The following is a 21,703-nucleotide window of genomic DNA, read 5'->3' as shown; positions in this document are numbered from 1 at the left end:
GGACACAGCTGGAAAGGACACAATTACGTTTGTTGAACATCACATGCCAATTTGAGTCTGTCTTGTAGCAGGAGATATGATTGTCATCGTTATGTGAAATGGAAAAGAATTTCCAAAGAATTATGTCAAGTTGAGATATAGCAAAAAGCCATTGAGCAGCATCAGGTTTGGAACTAGAGTTTGTGAAACTGTACTAGTGGTAAATAAAGTCGACGCATACTTATCAAATTTTTCAGTTGGACATAATGTTTATCATTGATGCATCAAACTTTTAATTACATGTTCCAGCTTTATAATTACATGTTCCAACTTTATAATTACATGTTCCAGCTTTACAATAGCAGTTATTGATATTTTGTTATACCTTACTGAAAACTGGTCACTGTTACTAAGGTGGACTCTTCAGGGTTGGCAGATCTGCAGATATGAATACACACACACACATCATGCCATCTAGGTACACTACAAAACAACAAAACTACAAATATTGATCTGCTTCTTAGTAGACTGGCATTATCGAATAAAAGCTGTTACAAAGGCAAAATGCTTTGTACTAACTTTCTTGTGGAGAATAATATTCCATTTTTACTGCTACTGTATAGAAATAAGTAAAAACCTATTCAGTAAAAGATGCACATCAGACCTTCAAAAACAAAATGATCATCAATTCAAGTGAATTTTCATTTTTCTTGCTTGTCTAAGAATCTTATCATCACACTAAGGTATGTATAATTTATAACTGAATAATAACAAATTTTATTACAGATTTTTGTATTGAAAATGATGGAAATTGGTCTCAAAATAATGATTTTTGTCTTGCAAATAATGAAAATTGGTCTCAAAATATGATTTTTGTATTGAAAATGATGGAAATTGGTCTCACAATAATGATTTTTGTATTGAAAATAATTGATATTGGTCTCAAAATAATGATTTTTGTACTGAAAATGATGGAAATTGGTCTCAAAATAATGATTTTTGTATCGAAAATGATGGAAATTTGTCTCAAAATAATGATTTTTGTATTGAAATTGATGGAAATTGGTCTTGAAATAATGATTTTTGTTTTGAAAATGATAGAAATTGGTCTCAAAATAATGATTTTTGTATTGAAAATGATGGAAATTGGTCTCAAAAAAAATGATTTTTGTATTAAAAATGACAGAAATTGGTCCCAAATAAACTAACAGAAGTTGGTCCCAAATATAATGACAGCAGTTGTTCCCAAATTATAGATTTTTGTGCTGATGATTGCAGATTTTCAAAATTGAGTTCTTGATGGTATGCTTTATGATTTTTGAAAATGGCATTTTCTAAGCAGAGTCTGTGATATCTTGCATTGTATGACGACACTAAAAATATATTATGGAGCATGTATGCATCAACCCAGAAGTCACTTAAGCATTAAATAACTCCACTTGAGTGATAAAATGATGTTGTCCAAAAAATTTAATAATTAAGTTTATTGAATTTAACAGTAAACATTCAACTTTTTTCTCTCATTAATATCAAATATTTATGACATTCATTAACATGGACCTCTAGGCCTTCAGAACCAGAGAGAAAAAAATGAAAGTCTTCCACTCACCAGCAGTTTGTATTTTCAAAACTACTTAATAATCTTTTTCTTCAGATTCTTTATAAAATACTGAAAAGTGACATTTAATGGTTTTTTTTGTCTGAGAAAGCTTTTTAACTGATCCTAGGTTACTGGACAAAAGTTTTTTTTATCCAACCCCAACCCTTTTAAATGTATTTTGCAGGAGGACAAATGTGGCCCTCACTCGAGCTAAGAAGCACCTGTTGATTTTGGGGAATTATAATATCCTGTCCCATAACAAACTCTGGAGACAAATCCTACAGCACTGCCAAGGTAAATTTCTTGTATTTATTCATGGAATGATATCTATAAAAAAATTTTTTTTATCTTATAATCTGTTATTAGTCTGTGCTCTTAAAATAAGTAACAGAAAAGAGTGAAGACAACAAGCATTGTAAAGAATTTAACATCATTTATTTCCTTAGAATACAAAGTGAAAAATGAGAAAAAATAAAAAGTCAATCAGGTCAAGCAGAAATGCATTCAGTTTTGGACAAGGTCAAGTCCAGTAAACAATGCTGCTTTACAATAGCATGTAATGAAATAAAAAAAATTAAAACAGACAAACAATTAAATTAAATATACATAACAGATCTCATTAATAAAAAGTTTTGTAAACGTTCCAATGCTTTTTCTCACTTTATCCTTGTGTTGGATGAAGCCAACTTAAGCCCCTAGCCCAGGCTTCAGGAAGTGGACCAAAATTTTATTACCTTTTAACATGACTGCAAACCAAATAAATTGTTTAAAAAAAATGTTTGAAGTCTCCATTGTAAATGCTCCAGAATGAAATGCACAACACTGCATATTATTCACTCACTGATAGATCAACAACGTGTCCATAAGTTGAAAATTTGGGCACACATATTTTACATGGAGAAAAATTTGGGCACACATTTTACATGCAGAAAATAGATTTGATGTTAACAAAGCTTTGAAACTCTTATTCACACACTGGTACAGAAAGAGAGAGAGAGGGGGGATATATGTGTTATAAATTTGTAAATGGTATCATAAATAATAAATGAATGCTTTAAGTGGTAGATAAGATAGAAAGGCAGAAGAGGTAGAGATCAATTAAATTTGGTTCACTTGGACCGTACAAGTGTCATTGTATATGTATATCTTGATAGATAAATAGATCTTGTTTTTTCAGGAAATCCATTTAAATTCTGTTAATTATTGTCACAAATATTGTGCATTATCATTCAAAATATCAGAATTTAGTTATCTTAATATCTGTCAAGAGAGAGTGAAGGTATGTGAATACAGTGATTATTTATTGTAATGAAACCCGGTATTTTAATTACTAGGTATACACACCAATTTTCAACACATTATTTTAATTACTGAGTATATCATGAAGACCAATTTTCAACACATTATTTTAATTACTGAGTATATCATGAACACCAATTTTCAACACATTATTTTCATTACTGAGTATATCATGAACACCAATTTTCAACACAGTATTTAATTACTGAGTATATCGTGAACACCAATTTTCAACACATTATTTTCATTACTGAGTATATCATGAAGACCAATTTTCAACACAGTATTTAATTACTGAGTATATCGTGAACACCAATTTTCAACACATTATTTTAATTACTGAGTATATCATGAACACCAATTTTCAACACATTATTTTAATTACTGAGTATATCATGAAGACCAATTTTCAACACAGTATTTTAATTACTGAGTATATCATGAACACCAATTTTCAACACATTATTTTAATTACTGAGTATATCATGAACACCAATTTTCAACACATTATTTTCATTACTGAGTATATCATGAAGACCAATTTTCAACACAGTATTTAATTACTGAGTATATCGTGAACACCAATTTTCAACACATTATTTTAATTACTGAGTATATCATGAACACCAATTTTCAACACATTATTTTAATTACTGAGTATATCATGAAGACCAATTTTCAACACAGTATTTTAATTACTGAGTATATCTTGAACACCAATTTTCAACACATTATTTTAATTACTGAGTATATCATGAACACCAATTTTCAACACATTATTTTCATTACTGAGTATATCATGAACACCAATTTTCAACACAGTATTTAATTACTGAGTATATCGTGAACACCAATTTTCAACACATTATTTTAATTACTGAGTATATCATGAACACCAATTTTCAACACATTATTTTAATTACTGAGTATATCATGAACACCAATTTTCAACACAGTATGTTAATTACTGAGTATATCATGAACACCAATTTTCAACACATTATTTTAATTACTGAGTATATTATGAACACCAATGTTCAACCAAGTATTTTCATTACTGAGTATATCATGAAGACCAATTTTCAACACAGTATTTAATTACTGAGTATATCGTGAACACCAATTTTCAGCACAGTATTTTAATTACTGAGTATATCGTGAACACCAATTTTCAGCACAGTATTTTAATCACTGAGTATATCATGAACACCAATTTTCAGCACAGTATTTTAATCACTGAGTATATCATGACACCAATTTTCAACACAGTATTTTAATTACTGAGTATATCATAAACACCAGTTTTCAGCCTGGTATTTTAATTACTAGGTATGCACACACCAATTTTCAACCTGCTATTTTAAGTACTGAGTTTATTATGAACACCATTTTCAACCCAGTATTTTAATTACTAAGTATATCATGAACACCAACCAGGTGTTTTAATTACTAATTATATAATACACACCAATTTTTGAACCCAATATTTTAATTACAGAGAATCAATACACTTCAATTTTGAACCCAATATTTTTAATTAATAAGTATACACATCACTTTTGTACTCAATATTTTTAATTAATAAGTATGCACACTAATTATGAACCCAGTATTTTAATTACTAAATAATTGCAGTTTTATGAATGGACTACTTTTCTACAATTTGATTGGATGTAAACAGTGACATGATACTGATATTATATTGTTTTCATTGATAAATTTTGCAAACTATTTTTGGTTCCATGTCATTTTATGTGAAGTTTTATCTATATCATTGCCTTACACCACAATAATAGCATCAAGCCCCACCCCACCCCTGTGATTTCCATTATGATTTACAAACCCCAGATTACAATCACCCATTAGAAGTCAAAACAATGTAATTTCACAGACCTTCCAGCACTCCAGCACTCGCCTCTTTTGCCGAAGAAGGCATATGGCAGGCTTTACAAGCCAGTCTTCAAGAATGATTGCATTTCACTTTAATAACATGTTCCAGTAGCTGCTGTTAAAGGTTAGGGTTATATGACAAGCAAGGAATCTCACTAAAAATGGACACAAGCTTGCTTTTGAAAGATCAAAATGCACAGAAAGCAAGAACAACGAATGCTTTAACAACACATGCCGTATACAAGCATAATGTTAAAAACAGGAATAGCCAGGTTTAGACAGCATCAGCTCTTTTTAAAATTTACAAAAAAATCACATCAGGCTACTTATATAGCTGGCATGATCTACCTGACACTCTACCCTATATTACTGCATAAAAATTGACCACTCATGGCTAACGAAGATGGGTCTATGTATCATGTCACATTGAATAGGCTAATGAAAGAAAACTTAAAGCTACCTAAAAGTTAACACTTTTTTAATGAAATCATCTGATATGATGACAGAAAGAGTAAATTGGAATCATAAGGATTAAATAATCATAGTTGGGTATTTATCAGTGTGTAAATTTTACCTAATCACTCACAAAGTAAATAAATTTCAGATTACTTTATGTTAACTTTGTCAGTGATTAGGCAACAATTTACACATTGATAAATACCCAACCATGATCCTATAGTATACACACCAATTTTGAACCCAATATTTGTAATTACTTGTTATATAATACACACAATCTTGAACCCCAAATATAAACATAATGTTGGAACATGATAATAAAAATCTTGTAAGCATCAACTCAGTTTGACTTTGATTGCAAAGAACTACTAAATAGACATAAATTGATGACTTAATATGAGTGTAAATGAATGTATGATTTCAGCCTTGCCTGGAGGCATTCAGAAATCCACCGAGGTGAGATCTAATCTGTATTATCTCCACACACTGGAGGAACATACAGGATCCTGTCTGGATTCAGAAAATCCTAAGCAGTCCATATCTGAAAAGTCTGACAGAGACATTACACCAAAGAAAAAAAGAAAGAGATCCAAGAAGTCAGTCCAGGCACAGTCACCTAGTGGGTCAGAACTGTCAATCACTGAGATCAAGGATTTGACACCTTCTGGAAGTCAAGATTCATCACACAAGAAAAGAAGAAAAGTCAAGCATAAGACTGTTTTTTCAGATCAGTGCAGCATCCTGAACAGTCCCCCAATGTCTCTCTCTGGTAAGAAACTATACAGGTGTGGAAGACTTGTAATAATCCATGAATGTGGAAGGGGCATATAGAACTACCATTGTCTGTCTGTCTGTCTGTCTACTTAAGTATTGCATTAAGGTTACCGTTTTAGGGGCATTCAGTCTTTATGAACATGTGTATAGTTTATCCATGTGTACATCAGTCTGGTTTTCTGCTGCTGACATGAGGTTGCTGTTTAGGGACATTTATTCTTTGTGAGTGGCCCCGAGTGGCCTAAAGAGCTCTCTGTCACAGATCACTGCTATCTCACCTTTGTCTGCATGGGTTCGAGTCTCGGGCTCGGCAATGTGGATATGTAAGAAAGCTTGCTGGTAGCTTCTCATGGGTCGGTGGTTCTTTCTGGGGGTTTTCCGGGTTCTTCCTCCACCATTAATACTGGCCTCCATGTATAGCCTATCTTGTGCTGAAAAATGGCATTAAACCCTATAACAACAACTACAACAACTTGTTGTTAGAGCAAAAGGATCACAATGGTTTGTTTTTCATGAACCAGAGGCCCTGTCCCTGGATGGTTAGGAAAGACTTAATTTAAGATTTAATTCACACTACTGTAAGTTTTTTTAAAATTTTCACTTTGTATTCTAGGGAAATAAATTAGTTCTTGAATTTGATAAAGCTTGTTGAATTTTGCATTTTTTCTACTTAGTCTAAAACCATAAAGTTGTCACACATACCATAATCAGACCCATTACCTTAATGACAAGGCTGCAGAAAATGAACATGTAATTATGTTTTCTTTTTCCAAACTGGTTCTTTTGAACCAAAAAAGATAATTTGATAAATTTACCCAGATCTACATTATAGCTAAAGAATGTGCTGGTAAACCTATAGGCCATGGCCAGAGTAAGGAAAATTGCTTTCCTTGGCCAGGTTAAAATTTTAGAAGCACAGAAAATATTTTCATTAAATTTCCCCCATATATTTATGACATCAAGATGGTGTGTTACTTACTATTCATGTCCATCCCTCGGTGTGAATGAAGGTCACTGCAAGGGCAAATTTCTTTCAGATGTAACTTTAAAACATAGGATATTTTTTATGATACTATATCCAAATGTATATTTAGAAATACCACATTAATGCCTTCTTGATCAAAGTCACAGCAATGGAAATTGGCTGTCTGACCTGTTTCCTCATTTTGGCTGTAATTCATGAAGTACAGGAAGTATTTTAATGAAACTTTACCCAGTATTCATTATAACTCAATAGTGTCTTTTACCAGTCATGCCCCCTACTATTGATGTATCAATATGTCAATACAGTACATCATATCGCAAGTTGTATCAGTAGAAATTTTTCTGTATCAATATGTAACCCTAACTGGCTATTAGTTAGACTGGTTGTGGAACTATTTTTAGTTTTTGAAAATATTACTTGACATTATGAAAGAACACCATTACCAGTTGAATGAGTAGTATAGTAATGGCTAACAGTCAGTCATTGTTGAATAAATCTGAAATAGATCATACAGTAGTCCCCCTCTTGAACGGCCCCCCTGACCAGCGGCCACCCGTTCCTTACGGCCAGAATCCGTTGGCACCAACGAGTTTGTGTTCAAAAGTACCCCTCGTGAAAGGCCACCCGCCTAACGCGACCAGCGGCCAGCATATTAGTGCAAAATCATAAAATTTACCCCTCACAAGCGGCCACATTTTATTTGAATATGTATCCAGAACCAGTATTGTATTCATAACGTGTGTTAAGTAATCCGATTTCTGTTTCCCGATGTCAGGTTTTCGTTACTGAAAGAAGTGTTGAGTAAAGTACATTTACCACTAAAGTTAATATTATATCATTTACGCCTCACGAGAAGCCAAATTTATTCCATAAAAACCGAGAAAGACTCAAATTTTAATCCATACAAAAGGGTACGTACATGTAATCCAATTAGCCTTATTGCTGTGTTATCATAAGATGTCCGGTTTAGTCACTCTGATAATTGTTAAGAATACAGTAGTAACAGCTGAGAAGTGGCAGTATCGATGTACAATACCAAAGTCAGCAGGAAAATGGTTTAATAGCCTTTATGGCTTCCCTTAGTAAGATGTTGAGCTTGTTCACTTTGGTAATCAGTGGCTATTACTACTGACAATAATTGTCAAAATTACGAATCCTAGCGGCCGCGAGGTCAGATCTGCGTGATGTTAATGGTACATATCGAAGCCGTTTTGACTTCTCACCTAGTTTCAAGAAATGTATAAAAACAATAGGGTACCAGACTGCGACTAACGAATCACGTGACAAGATCACTTCCTTTAAAAACACAGGGCAATTTGTTTAGATGCATACAAAATTGTTTTATCAGTATTGTAGTTGGCAACATGAATAACTTACTGCAAAATGATCAACATGTCATGGAGGAAAATACAAATTCTCAGTTTAGAGGAGAACGTGAAAGTAATTCAACTGACCGGGGGGTGGGGTGTCGTCGAGGATCCTTGCAGAAAACTAACGTTGGGAAGACTCAGATAAACAATATCGTGAAAGATAATGAAACAATTCTGCAGAAGTGGAAAGGTGAAATGGACGGAGAAAGGAAGATTGTTTGAGCCAGGAGACGTTTGTATCCTGATTTGAAAGACAAGAAAAAGCAAAAATTTTGTCAGTTGAACTGGGATATGACGACTTTACCGCAAGTAACGGATGGTTGCACATATTTCAAGTGAGACACAATATCAAGTGTTCTGTCATTAGCGGCGAATCAGCTGATGTTAATAATAAAGTTGTCGAAGATTGGAACAAAAGACTAAACGATATATGCAGGGGATATGACAGCAAGGATATTTTTAATGTGATGAGACTGGTTTGTTTTTTAGACTATTACCAACAAAGTGATGTGATGTGAACTGTAACATAATTATAAAGACAGTTTTAAAACTGTATCATTGGTTATTCATGCATTCTTTTGCAAATGATGACAAAGTTTGTTTTACATTTATTTCACATCATGCATGTGATTTTTTAATTAAAATATTAAATATTTAAAATTAAATGTACTTGTGACTTTTTTCATGTGTTTACTATTCGCATTTGTCATCCCCCTCTAGAAAGGCCACCCGCATTATAAGGCCACTTCCCTGCTGCATTAGGGGTGGCCTTATAAGAGGGGGACTACTGTATTATACTTTGTAAGCAGGCAAAGAGCACTGTTTGGACTTGCTGTCATTTGCAACACAAGGAAGATGGTTAAATTAATAAATTGTACGCAGTATGCAATATATGCTTCAGTAGCATGAGTTATTCTTGAGGGACTGCTAGGAGTCTCACCACATACATTCAATCAATCTCATAATTTCCCAGAATAAATAGAAACACATCTGATAAAAAGAATTTATAATAAATCTTGAAAGCTCAGCAAATCACACAGACAGTTGGTATCATAGCAGTTTTCAGAATAGTTGACTTCATAGCAATACATAATGCAATACACAACTTTATATTTTAGTGGTTGACTTCATAGCAATACATAATGCAATACAAACTTTATATTGCATAGCAAAATATAATGCAATACATTATGTTACAATATGATTTCAGCTGGCAATACTCACCACTATCCCAACTTCAAAGGTCATGGTCATAATGGAGGGACAATCAAAGTCTCAGTATACACTGTCCACCACAAATTTTCTTTTTATTCTATAACTTTAGAAGAGCTTCTTGTATTGCAAATAAATATGGTGTACACCTTTATGTTTTGAAGGTCTTTCAATTTAATTTTCACCCTTTTCAGTACAATGGATAAACCATCTGTCTTTCACTTAGACTTTGCCTTTTTATCAAAAATTTTGTTATTGCTCGATGATCTATAGAGAAGTTCTTAGGTTGAAACCAAGTTTAATATAAATCTTAAAATTTTTTAAAAAAATGTTTAACTTCGTCATTTCACAAAATTTGACTAATGTTTTATTCATGCATTACTTGTATGTTTAAACTTATATATTAAATGGAATGTTTAAGAGATTCATTCTTTTAACTTGATGGATATTAATTTCATGGAAAATGTAAATAAAGTTTGAACCAATTCATGCCTTTGGAAATATTTTATTAGACTTGTCAAAATCTAGTTTATTTATGAAGTATTTGGCACCACCTTAGTGCAGTGATAAATGTATAAGTAATAAAAGCATCAGAGAATCTCCAAATGGTTTGTGGCATTTTAAAGTCATTTTGTGTTTACAGCATACTACATGCATCACAGCTAAGAATGTTGTTCAGGTGAACTATTTTCATAAAATCAAAAGTTATATGATGCAAAACTTCAAATTATGTTGTGCTTTTAAATTAGCTGTCCCCTTTTTCATAAAGATGGCTTAATTTATGCTGACTATGGACCCAAATAAAAATAAGATTATCACTTAAAAACAAATGAATTGCATTTTGCTAGGCTCAAAAATATTAAGCATTAGTTCCGATTTTAACTTCAGTGTCAGAAACATTTGACTAGTATGTAAAATAGTTTTGTTTGACAACAAACCAGCCTTCATAATCTGGCATAAGGGTCAGACCCACAAAGGGAGTTGCAGAACTTTAATTGGCAGTGAACAAATATCAAATTCTTGCCTCAGTCAATTACGAAAATGGCAAATATAAATCAAGTCTAAACTTTTATTGCAGCAAAGGCAAGCACTATTTATGCAGAAAAATATACAATATAATACATATGAAAGACACTTGAACTTACATGAAAATGGAGGCAGTATACTTACTAGTCAACACCCAGGAATAAAGAACAACTAATGTGATAATGCAGGTCTATTTTAATCAGTTGTTACTATGCAACAAACATATTCCCAAGTTGTAGATCAAAACACAGCCAGCACTTAATTACGTTCTCACAAAAGTATTCACGGGAATCAGTGTGGCAGTTGATTGACTTTTCATGTATGAATAGAAGAGAACATACCATGATATACTGATTATATTACAGTACAAAAGAAATAAAGCATGAATTTCACCTGAAAAACATCTTTAATTGATTTTTATTTCTTACAGTGTTGCCACCTGTTAGCATTTACCAAAAATTTTCATTGAGCACTATTTTGCTGCATAAAGTTATTTACAGTGTTTTGGAAAAAAAGCTTTTCCAAGGAAGTCTAACAAAATGTGTGCTTTCTCATTAAAACTTTTGAATTTCACATTATTGGTTCTAAATTTCCCAGCACTAATGTAACTGCAAGTTTTGACGATGTTAATAAAACCTTGACGAGTGTAACACCATCTTACCAAAAAAGTAACTTGAATAACTTTGGTTCTATTTTGCGGTTTAGATCAGTTTCTCATACACATTTGACTGGGGCTGTCATACAAAATGGGTAGGTTGATGTGGCATTCATTGTAGGAACATTTTGAATTCGCTGGAGTTTTTCTTTATGGTTGTATAGGTCCTATTACTTTTGTTCTTGTTCTTGAACTACAGAGTAAGTATTACATCATACCATAATGTAAATCACCTTGAAATACATATTGCAATAATTATAATAAATATTGACTATAACTTTTTCATTTTTGCATCACATCATAAATATGATATTATGAACCATAAACATCTCTGTCATATAAAGTCAACAGATAAAACAAAAAATATTCTGTGAAGTTCTTTTAGTGATACTTTCTGCAGACTGAATACTCTGTTATGGTGTGTTTCGTGATATAGAGTCAAATGCTTTCAAACCTGCATTAGAACTTTCTATGGAGCATTTTAAAAAACTGATTAAGTGACATTTTGATTACTTGAGAGTATTTTAAATTTAATTTTTTAATGTTTTGCCTTATGAATAGCATTCAAGAAAATCTGAAACTTGTATTGAAGCCTTCCAAACAAATTTGCAAAGACTAATTAGCTATTTTGTGGCCTCTCAGATTTTCAGAAAGTTGGTTGAAAGCTTCTTTCCATATTTCCTGCCATAAGGCAGCTGCATCCAGCCATCTGTTGTTTTGTTATTTCTGCACAATACTAGAGTTCCTCACAAAATATTATCACCAAACTGTGTGAGTAGCTTTTATTTTGTGCAAGAGGAAACCTTCAATTTTGGACTCAAAAAGTCAAAGTCTAAGGTCACACTTAATGAAAGAAAGAAAACTTTTCACATAACTTACCATATTCCTTTACCAAAGTTTGTAAGTGGCTTGCATTTCATCTTTGCTAGCCATGGTTCTGATATGTTAACCCTAACTACACACCTTGGTGGATCAGTCAGATATTTATGTGCTTCAGGTCTCTGAATTTCGTTGGATGCTGTGACAAGCCACTACATCCAATCAAAATCAAGCTGTTCAGATTTGAACACTGTTCCTATATAATCGAGACAAGGACAGCACACAACCGGAATGGACTCAGAAATAACCAATTTTCCACTGCTGGTCCGTGTTTGTACAAATACATCCTTTCACTCAAATACACCTGAAATGGCTTCTCTCTGGTACATTGTCATGCTTTCAGTGTTTAACTTACCATGTATACTAATGAAGTCAGTTGCCTCCACTGTTTTCAGCTGATGTACAATGCACTGCTGTTATACACTATGGTTAATTGGCATTACATGCTGAGGGATGCAACTCATGAAATCCGGTAGATGTTGGTAGAATAAAGCACTGATATATCTGATCAATCTGCCAAGGTGTAGATAGGGTTAACTTATCAAAACCTTGGCTAGCGAAGATGTTTTCATTTGCAATAAGACACCTTTTTCATTCGGGGTTCAAAGTTCAAGGTCACAGTGATTCAAAGAAGAGAAATACTTTCAGCACTTTGTGAATGGCATGCATTTGAGGCAAGGAAGACATCTATTTTGGAGTCCAAGGTCATTGTCATAGGGACTGAGAGGATGATTAACAATTTTTTTAAAAATTGTTACGGTCTGTACAACATGGTTGGACTAAACTATGTAGATGGCTTGCATTTGTAACAAGGAAGACACATATTGTTTTGGGGGTTAAAAGTTGAAAGGTCAAGGTTAGAGGGACTCCAGGAACGAAAATAGTTTCTACAAAATTTGTCAAGTCATATTCTTCAAACCATGACCAAACTTTGTGGATGGCTTACACTTGAGATAAAAAAGGCACCTATTAATTTTTTTTAAACTCTGTACAGCTGTGGGATGTACACTTCTATTAAGACATAATAAAGAAATGTTTGTTTGTTTTTTAATTTATAAAAAAAATGCTTTCTAGTTGAAAATGTCCCTTTTTTCAGACCTAGCAGAATACCTGTAGTTAAAGTTCTGTATATTCATTTCTGCATGTATTTATGCCACATGTATGTAGCATGATGGGTGGGGAAATAGCTATCTCTGTCTGTCTGTCCGTAAATATTTTCATTTCCTGAGCATCACACCAAAACCATTCCAGGTATTTCAACCAAACTTGGCTCACATTTCAAGCAAGTTGCATGGAGGTGCTATTTGATATTGGGATCTTTCTGTATTCAGTTTCTTTTTCTCTTCATTTTACCTTGGAAACAAAATGTAACATAAATATTATATCATACTCTCTACATTGACAATGCTGGACCTTAGGGTACTAGCAAGAGGTGCCAGAAAATAGAGAAAGTTGCATGAAAGAGAACTTTCAGCAGAAGTTTTTATTCTTGTTAAATTTCTGTAAAATATATTACTTTTATGGATTTTTTATTTAAATTTGTTTCAGGTGAACAGATAATTAGAGATAAAAACATTACTTAAAATTTCCTTTAATTCATAACCTCTATAAATCATTGATAAGAAAAGTTTCTTTTATTGTTCTTACTATTGAAGAACTAAAACAAAATATTTATGTAGGGTATACAATTTTACTATCATTAGAGTATATTTTTATATTTTCCCTTCTTGTTGTAGGGATCTTATGATATTTATTACTTTATATTTGTTTCTTCTACCACAGATGAAGAGAATCTGATAAACCCTTTGTCACAGTTGCAGCATCTATCAGGAATGTCCCCTGTATCCCCACAAGAGGGGCAGTCTGTGTTATCATTGATGGGGGAGACACAGAAGAAAAGGAATTTATCAGCTAAGAGAATGTGGAAATCAGATCAACTGGATCCCTGCTTGGAAACCTCTGACAAGGAAAACACAGATGATGAACTGCCTTCTTTTGATATGAATACATAGACATGTCATTTTGTAATAAGAATTTTCTGCATTGATGTAGAAATTTTGAGTTATGATATATTTTCTCTGTCTTTTTCTCCCTGGAAGAGAAAGTGAACTTGAAGAACTTACGATCAGAAGATGTTTCATGGAGTTCCTCTGTCTCCTTCACGGAGGGAAGTTTGCTTTCTCGTGGAAACAAGGGAGTTTTTGTTTTCAGGAATAAGATCTGCTGACACACCTCATCTTGGCACATATCAGCTTATTTTCATGTCATCTGACATAACATTCAAATACCACTGTACAATATTTGATTATATGGCTTTGCACATAAACATTTTGTATTCCCTTTCCATTATATGTTTAATTCCTGTGGGTTGACTTTGGGTGCACCGGGTAAAAGGAGACTCCCAATCTGCTTAGAAGAACTGCAATTTAGATTAGGTAGATTCATTCCAGGTTCTGTATAAATACATTAGACAAAGAAAATGTGAAGGATTTCCCTAGAGATTATGAAGTTTCTTTATGACATAATATTCAAACATATTCCATCAACTCATAGAATATCCACCTCATATGTCCTTATTTTATCATAAAGACTTTTTTGTGACTTATGTGCAGGTTTGAATGTGGATAGATAGCTGTTGATAATAATGTTATCTTCCTTATGTAGATCTATTGAAGAAAAGCAGCAGTGGACATGGTATATTACCAGCTTCCAGTTGGTGCTGCATATTACTTGTTTCCAGTATATTGCCTGTTTCCAATATTACCACATATTACCTGTTTCCAGTAATACTGTATATTGTTTGTTTCCATTTGATGCTGGTTATTATCTGTTTCCACTAATATGCCTGTTTCCAGTAATACTGCTTATTGCCTGTTTCCAGTAATACTTGTTATTGCCTATTTCCTGTTGATGCTGCATATTGCCTATTTTAAGTAAAACTGCATACTGCCTATTCCAAGAACACCGTGTATTGCCTGCTTCCAGTAATGTTGCATATTGCCTGTTTCCAGTTGATGCTGCATATTGCCCTTTTCTAGTAGATGGTACATCTTGCACATTTCTAACTTGTAAATATATTGTACAAAGATTGTTGATTTCACAGTCTAATTTATTCTTGTTTTGTATTCAATTTTTTTCTGTCAAAACTATAGATTAGCTGAATTGTTATATTACGATTGTTGATTTTATAATCTGATTTGTTCTTTGTATTCAATTTTTTCTATAAAAAGTATAGATTAGCTGAATTGTTATATTAGGATTGCTGATTTACTTATATTTAATTGACCTCTGTGACTTTGTTCCAGTTCTAGTTTTGGATGTATATATGTTAAACTAACAAATTTAAAGGAAATTCATGACACTATACATTCACTGGAAACTGGCGATGAATTTATATTTGTGTATTTTTATGTTTAAATTTATTGATTAAATGAATGAAATCATTCATAAATATTCTATAATAAAGAATGTGGAAACAGTGTATCTGTCTTTTCTTTATCAACATCTTTTTTCTGTCCTAAATTTTATTTCTGTGCAAGCAGATATCTGAAGTTCCCAGAAGTGAGACTTATAATAAATTTTGCATCTACAGCAGTTGTGTCTTTCCTGCAAATCATAGGCAATACCTTTGTATTTTTCAATGTTCCTAGTGTTGTTGGCATGGACATCAACATTAAGGATTTGCATTTAGCTAAATACATCAGAAATGTGTTCCTCTTACCATTATTTACTGTTTGGTGTTAGTTATGAAGTGTACCTATATGGGTGTTGGTGATGACAGGCATTGCTAATTATGGGCAGAATGTTATGATGGTGATCATTTCAGTAAAAATAACATTGGGAAAATTTAGACACGAGTGTCTCTGGATTTTTACCTTGAATTCATCAAAAATTTTGGTAGTGTTTAGTAATGTACAGTAATACCTCGAACATTCGCGAGGTTAGGGTCCAGAACCAGTCGCGGATCAGGAGGAATCGCGAATGTTTGGTACGAGTCACTAAAAATGCTAATAAATGCTTATTTCTAGGGTTTAAACCCTAAATATGACCCAAATCATGCTCCCAAAGCACTTTAATTTCATTTAAAAGTTAGCTTAATACATTACCCTTAAAAAGAGAAATAAATGGTTGACGTAAAAATAGAGTACAGTATCGCCTAATGGGTATTTGCCACACTAGCGCATTTACAGTACGGTACATCTATACATGTACTAATATTACCCCTATACTAATTCATTGGCTGCCGTTTTCTTTTGCACTCACAGTAAGGTAAAACCAAGTAACAAATGGGACTGTAAACTTAATGACTGACGTTTTCTTTGTCATTGTCAGGAAGGTAAACTAGGTAAACTTCATATGTCACAGAAGTCATGTAACGAAGGTACAATTCAATAAAATAAAGAAAACATGTACGTAGAGGGTACCAATGAAAATTTTGCGAATCCGTGAATTCGCGAATCCAGAAACGCAAATGCATGAGGTATTACTGTATTTTCAAAGTTGTATGTAGTGTTGTAAAGGAAAAAATATTCTCATTAAAGAAATATGTAGAAATAATACTTTCATTACTTTGGAAAGGAACATTTTAGACAAAGGGGTATTAATAAAGATAATACAAATTAAAAATGGTTAATGACTTAATTTTAAAAAAGACAACAAAAATTTCATAACCCTTCCGTCACAAGAACAATCATACAAGTCAATATCTTTTCAGGACAAAATTTTGGTGAATACTTGGAACATTCTAGCATCAAGCTGGATTGTTGCTAGACATTAGCTGAAGTCAATCACAGTTGCCTGTATTTTTGGTTTTAAGGTTAAGAATTGTGCAGTGGTTGAGAAAGTGACCATTTTGGTACATTTTGATGGATTGTGTCACAACTTCATTGATATCATCATTTCTCTTAAGATGTGTGTTTTGATCAGTCTTTGGAGTCAGTGATTTTTTTGTTCCCCACCTTTGGAAGAAAAGTACAGGACATGGTATTTGTACTTCTGCCTATCCCTCTATCTATTTGTCTGTCTGTCCATCCATCACAACTTTTGTTTCAGCTCCATAATTTGGTACACTTCTACATCTCATCATTAAAATGTGTGTTGCTGGGTATCCAGTCTCTAACATCAAGGTTGTAGCTCAATATTTGAAGTTTTTCTTTCCATGCGTTAATATTCAGTAATTTGAAATGAATGGATGAGAGTAAGCATACTTAGGGGAACTGACTTCAGAGTCACAGATCAGTATTTTTCATTTTTATGTCACTCTTTCCAATGCATCATAACTAACTTCACAGTCACAGATCAGTATTTTTCAATTTTATGTTACTCTTTCCAATGCATCATAACTTTCAAGCTTTTTGAAATTAAGGGATGATGTTTGTTGTAATCTATATATCATTGATTTGTTTGTTGTAATCTATATATCATTGATTTGTTTGTTATTTTCATGTATTTTAAGCACACTTTTAACACATTATATGCTATATCATATGGAGGAATGGGAGCTAAGTGCCTTTCACAAGAACATAACAAGGCAACCAACACAGGCAGTCACTGGATTACAAGTGAAATGCTCTGCCAACTGAGCTACCATGGCTCCACATTGTCATTAGAAGGATTATCATTTAACAGATGGGATGTCCTATTTTCAAAGTTGAAATAAAACATCAGTAGGAAGATATAGTACTAGATTCTGCACGAGGTCAGCTTCTACACCTATAAGCAAGATATGTTACTCTCATTGCTTAACACAATCAAAACCTCTCAGCAGAACACTTAAAGTGGGTTTATCCCATCCCAAACTTGTATCTCATGTACACCAATCATGTAACTGATGAATGATTAGATTCGTTGATGTTAGTAACTGGCAACAATTGCAGAAGCTCCTGATCTGGTATCTCACAAGCAGGAACTATCCACCATCACTTTCTAATCCAGCCATCAGTTATAAATAAAACCTTGTGATTCTCAGGGTTGTGCCGGTTGAGGTTCATATATCTCAACACCGCCAAGTTAACAAGATTGCCGTTAGTGTGAAGGGAGGAAAACAAAGATTGACACTTAATTCCTCCTTTTCACTCTTCTGCCTGTCATGCAGCTACCTTAATTCCTGTATTCTTGACCAAGCACCACTCGTTATTTAATGGTTAAGTGTGACTTCTTCAATGTACATCTAGATGGACATGCCAGAAGACCATTTGATACAAATGAAACTGGTTATCATTCTCTTCATTTTAAAAAATACAAAAGGTTCGATTTTTATTTGATGCTGCTGACTAGTTTGTTATTTGAGTACAAAGCCACTTGGCTGAACAGCGAATGAAGGAAATTGTGGGACGGAAGCATTACCACCTGCATTGATATTGTCAGCTTTGAGAACTTTGACTTTCAGGTACATGTGACTGTTATTCAGATTGATGTCGGTCTGTCCTTTGATTTCAGATTCGATAGGGGCTGAGGTAGTCAAAAATGTCACTGGATGAAATTCTACCAATGAGATTTTTGCATCATCATCATGGCGGGTGGCATGGTAAAGTTTCTAGTTCTGACTGAGAACATTTGCAGAAAAGTTAGTGCATCATTTTTTTCAGTTAGTAATCAAATATATCAATTTCTCTGGCTGTTCTTCTTTTCATATTCTTTTTAACAACATTTTATGTTGTCTCTTTCTGCCTCGTCTTTACTGTGGTTAGAAGTTGAAGCGAATTCATGTCTCGGCAACCCAAAATGTCTTTGCTAGTTTGAAGTAACATATTTTTGCCTGCTTTCACAATGGCTTCTTTACGACTTTGTCGAATAGGAAATTTTGAAGGATTATTTTCCTTGCATCAAAGCGGCATCTTCTAAAGCCTCAATTCACAATCGGTTTTAAGATGGGTGCTACTAAACGAAAGACTCGGTCTTCGTTGTGGAGCAACTCCTTGGTACACATGATAAATGAGTTACAGTTCACTAGAGAGGCATTTTCAAAACTAGTTTTATGTGATGTTTCCTTTCAGCAGTAGAATATTTTGTCTCAGATTTCCTTTTATACTAATGTTGAAACTGTCAAAGAACAACTTACTGACAGGAAGGTATTTAAGATGTAAAAATTCACTGTTAAAGTGATACGTGTTTCCACTTTCATTGTAAACTTCGATGGCAGAATCCACTTTGAAAGGAATGAGTAATGACATGGATGTATTTACCACTGCATTTTACTCCACCGTATCGGAGTATAAAAACAGATTCACTCCTTTGTTCAAATACATGGGGATGACGAAAATACTTGTAGAATCGATCGTTAGAGTTGATATGTTTTGAAAGTGGGCCATTTTGTGTTTCCAATTTTGTGATTCTCGATTAGTACACTTTTGTTTGTTTTAACTACCCCTGTGGCCTAGTGGTTAGAGTATCTTGCTTGGATGCAGGAGGTTACGGGTTCAAACCCCAGCAGGGTCATACCAAAGACTTACAAAAATGGTACTAACAGCTGCCTCGTTTGGCGCTCAGCATTAAGAGGTTTGTGTTAGGACTGGTTAGCCTGGTGTCAGGATAATGTGACTGGGTGAGACATCATGCTACACGTCTGCGGCATGAAGCCCCAGTGCTAGACATCACAATAAGCTGCCACACTGCAGACATCGTATTGATATGACTGAAATATTGTTCAAGCTAAGTTAAAAATCCAAATCACACAAACTTGTTTTCTCCAGGGTTTTTCCGAACTCATCAATGAAAATAGTGGCAATCGCTTCAAACTGATGTTGAGCATGAAAAAAATGCCCCACAAGAATTCTTATGGTATAGGTGCTTAATTGAGGAGGATTGGTGTGTTACTGGTTATTTTGGATTCATAAATTAATTTTTTTTATCCAACTTTTTTAAAACTTGGTCGCTTAGAATTTGGATGAATAAACTGTCTTGAACTTTGTTGATATTCATAACTTGCTTGTGATTTCTGCTGAAGCTACTTACAAATGAGCATCGTGATCCAATTGATGGCTTGAGTTAATTTGACCGTGAAACAACGTAGGGTGTAGTTGGGAAATGCATCCATAGAACTATCACTCAGTAAAGTTAAACAATACTGGCTATTCATGATTCATTGGTCTCCACAGAGTCACTCAATGTCTCCACGGAGTCACTCAGTGTCTCCACAGAGTTACTCAGTATCAAAGGAGACTGATTTTCCAAATTTGTCTCCACTGAGTCCCTCACTGTCAAAAGAGACTGATTTTCCAAATGTTTCAAAAGAGGGCTGTTGATGTAATTGGCATAGGCATTGGTCACAAGGCTGCCATTGTTACTGCCTGTAGAATATTTCTAGGAAGGATTGGGAAGAAGACAAATACATCTGCAAAGTAAAATGGTTCACAATTGTTTGTCTCCTTGTTGGAATTCAGGTTGGCAATGGCTGCTCCGATGATGTATTACACCACAAACATTTGGCATAAAAAGATGATTTGACACAATTCACTGTCTCTAATTTTTCCTTCGGGAATGGGGCCCCGAGTGGTCTAGAGCGCGCTCCGTTACGGATCACTGCCATCTTACCTCTGTCTTCGCCGGTTCGAGTCTCGGATTCAGCCAATGTGGGTATGTGAGAAAGCTTGCCAGTAGCTTCTCGTGGGTTGGTGGTTCTTTCCAGGGTTGTCCCGGGTTCTTCCTCCACCATTAATACTGGCCGCCATGTATAGCCTATTGTGTGCTGAAAAATGGCGTTAAACCCCACAACAACAAAAAAATCCTTCGGGAATGATTTGTCTTCCTCATTCTTTTTTGTATGTTTGACAGTTTTGATTTGATAATCCTCCAAGTTCTGAATTCTGTCATTGACTTCTTTCCACAGAATATGTTGCAACACTAAAGACAAAGGTCGTATCATGGATAAGCTTCTTATATGCCGGTCAGATTATGAATGTGCCTTTCTAAACTAGTCATTCACAGAAATGTTGTTCTTTTGGAGTTCTTATTCATATTTTGCCCCGTGGTATTGGGTTGTAAATTGCACCAAACCAGATCAGTCACTAATTTACACGCTACTAAGTCTGGTGTGTCCTTTGGAATTATGTGTACCATAGTCGATTGCTGTGTCAACTTTTTCAGTATTCTTGAAGGTGTTCTGGAGTCAAAATTACCCTTGGAGTGCATAATGAGCCCATCACTTTATTGATTTATTGAATTATTCATCATTCTAGGTCAGAGTTTTTATTCACAATGAAGTGTCAGCTTGGAACATTTCCATATTTTAAACTGAAGCTCAGCATATTCATATGGTAAAGAGTTGTGGTCTGGACGCTGCACTCTGTTCTGGTACATGATTTTATAAACTCTTCTTCTAAAGGAGGACTGACAATTTGGTTGTTTTGTACACGAATAGTTTTGTGTAGATCAAATGTGGTCACTCAAAGGTCTTGATATTCTCTGGACTGTAGAATTTCTTTCAAGATATCAAAGTTCACCACTTGATTCGATTGATAGTTCAGTGTCAATCCTTTGATTTGACTTTGCATTTGGTATGAATTTCACCCCCATCGGTCACGGTATTGGGATCCATAATTTTTGGGGCCACCGCTAGTAAAACTAAGGATAGTGTC

At 33.9% G+C, this 21,703-nt stretch overlaps 1 protein-coding gene across 1 annotated transcript in view; it reads left to right on the top strand.

Moving 5' to 3' along the window:
• The window catches only part of LOC149802639 (5'-3' DNA helicase ZGRF1-like), a 110,622-nt gene extending 95,026 nt beyond the window's left edge, over positions 1 to 15,596 (top strand). Inside the window, exons 22-24 of the mRNA XM_089951958.1 lie at positions 1,764 to 1,873; positions 5,652 to 5,996; positions 13,911 to 15,596. Of these exons, the coding sequence (XP_089808084.1) occupies positions 1,764 to 1,873; positions 5,652 to 5,996; positions 13,911 to 14,140 (685 nt within the window). The 3' untranslated portion in view covers positions 14,141 to 15,596. The remainder of the gene's footprint in view (positions 1 to 1,763; positions 1,874 to 5,651; positions 5,997 to 13,910) is intronic.
• The last annotated feature ends 6,107 nt before the right edge of the window (positions 15,597 to 21,703 follow it).

The sequence above is a fragment of the Sinohyriopsis cumingii genome, chromosome 3 (genome assembly GCF_028554795.1).
Source record: "Sinohyriopsis cumingii isolate HCF-2022 chromosome 3, ASM2855479v2, whole genome shotgun sequence".
NCBI classification, from domain to species: domain Eukaryota; kingdom Metazoa; phylum Mollusca; class Bivalvia; order Unionida; family Unionidae; genus Sinohyriopsis; species Sinohyriopsis cumingii.
The sequence above is the reverse complement of the archived record's forward strand: the minus strand, read 5'-3'. Positions and strand labels throughout refer to the sequence as shown.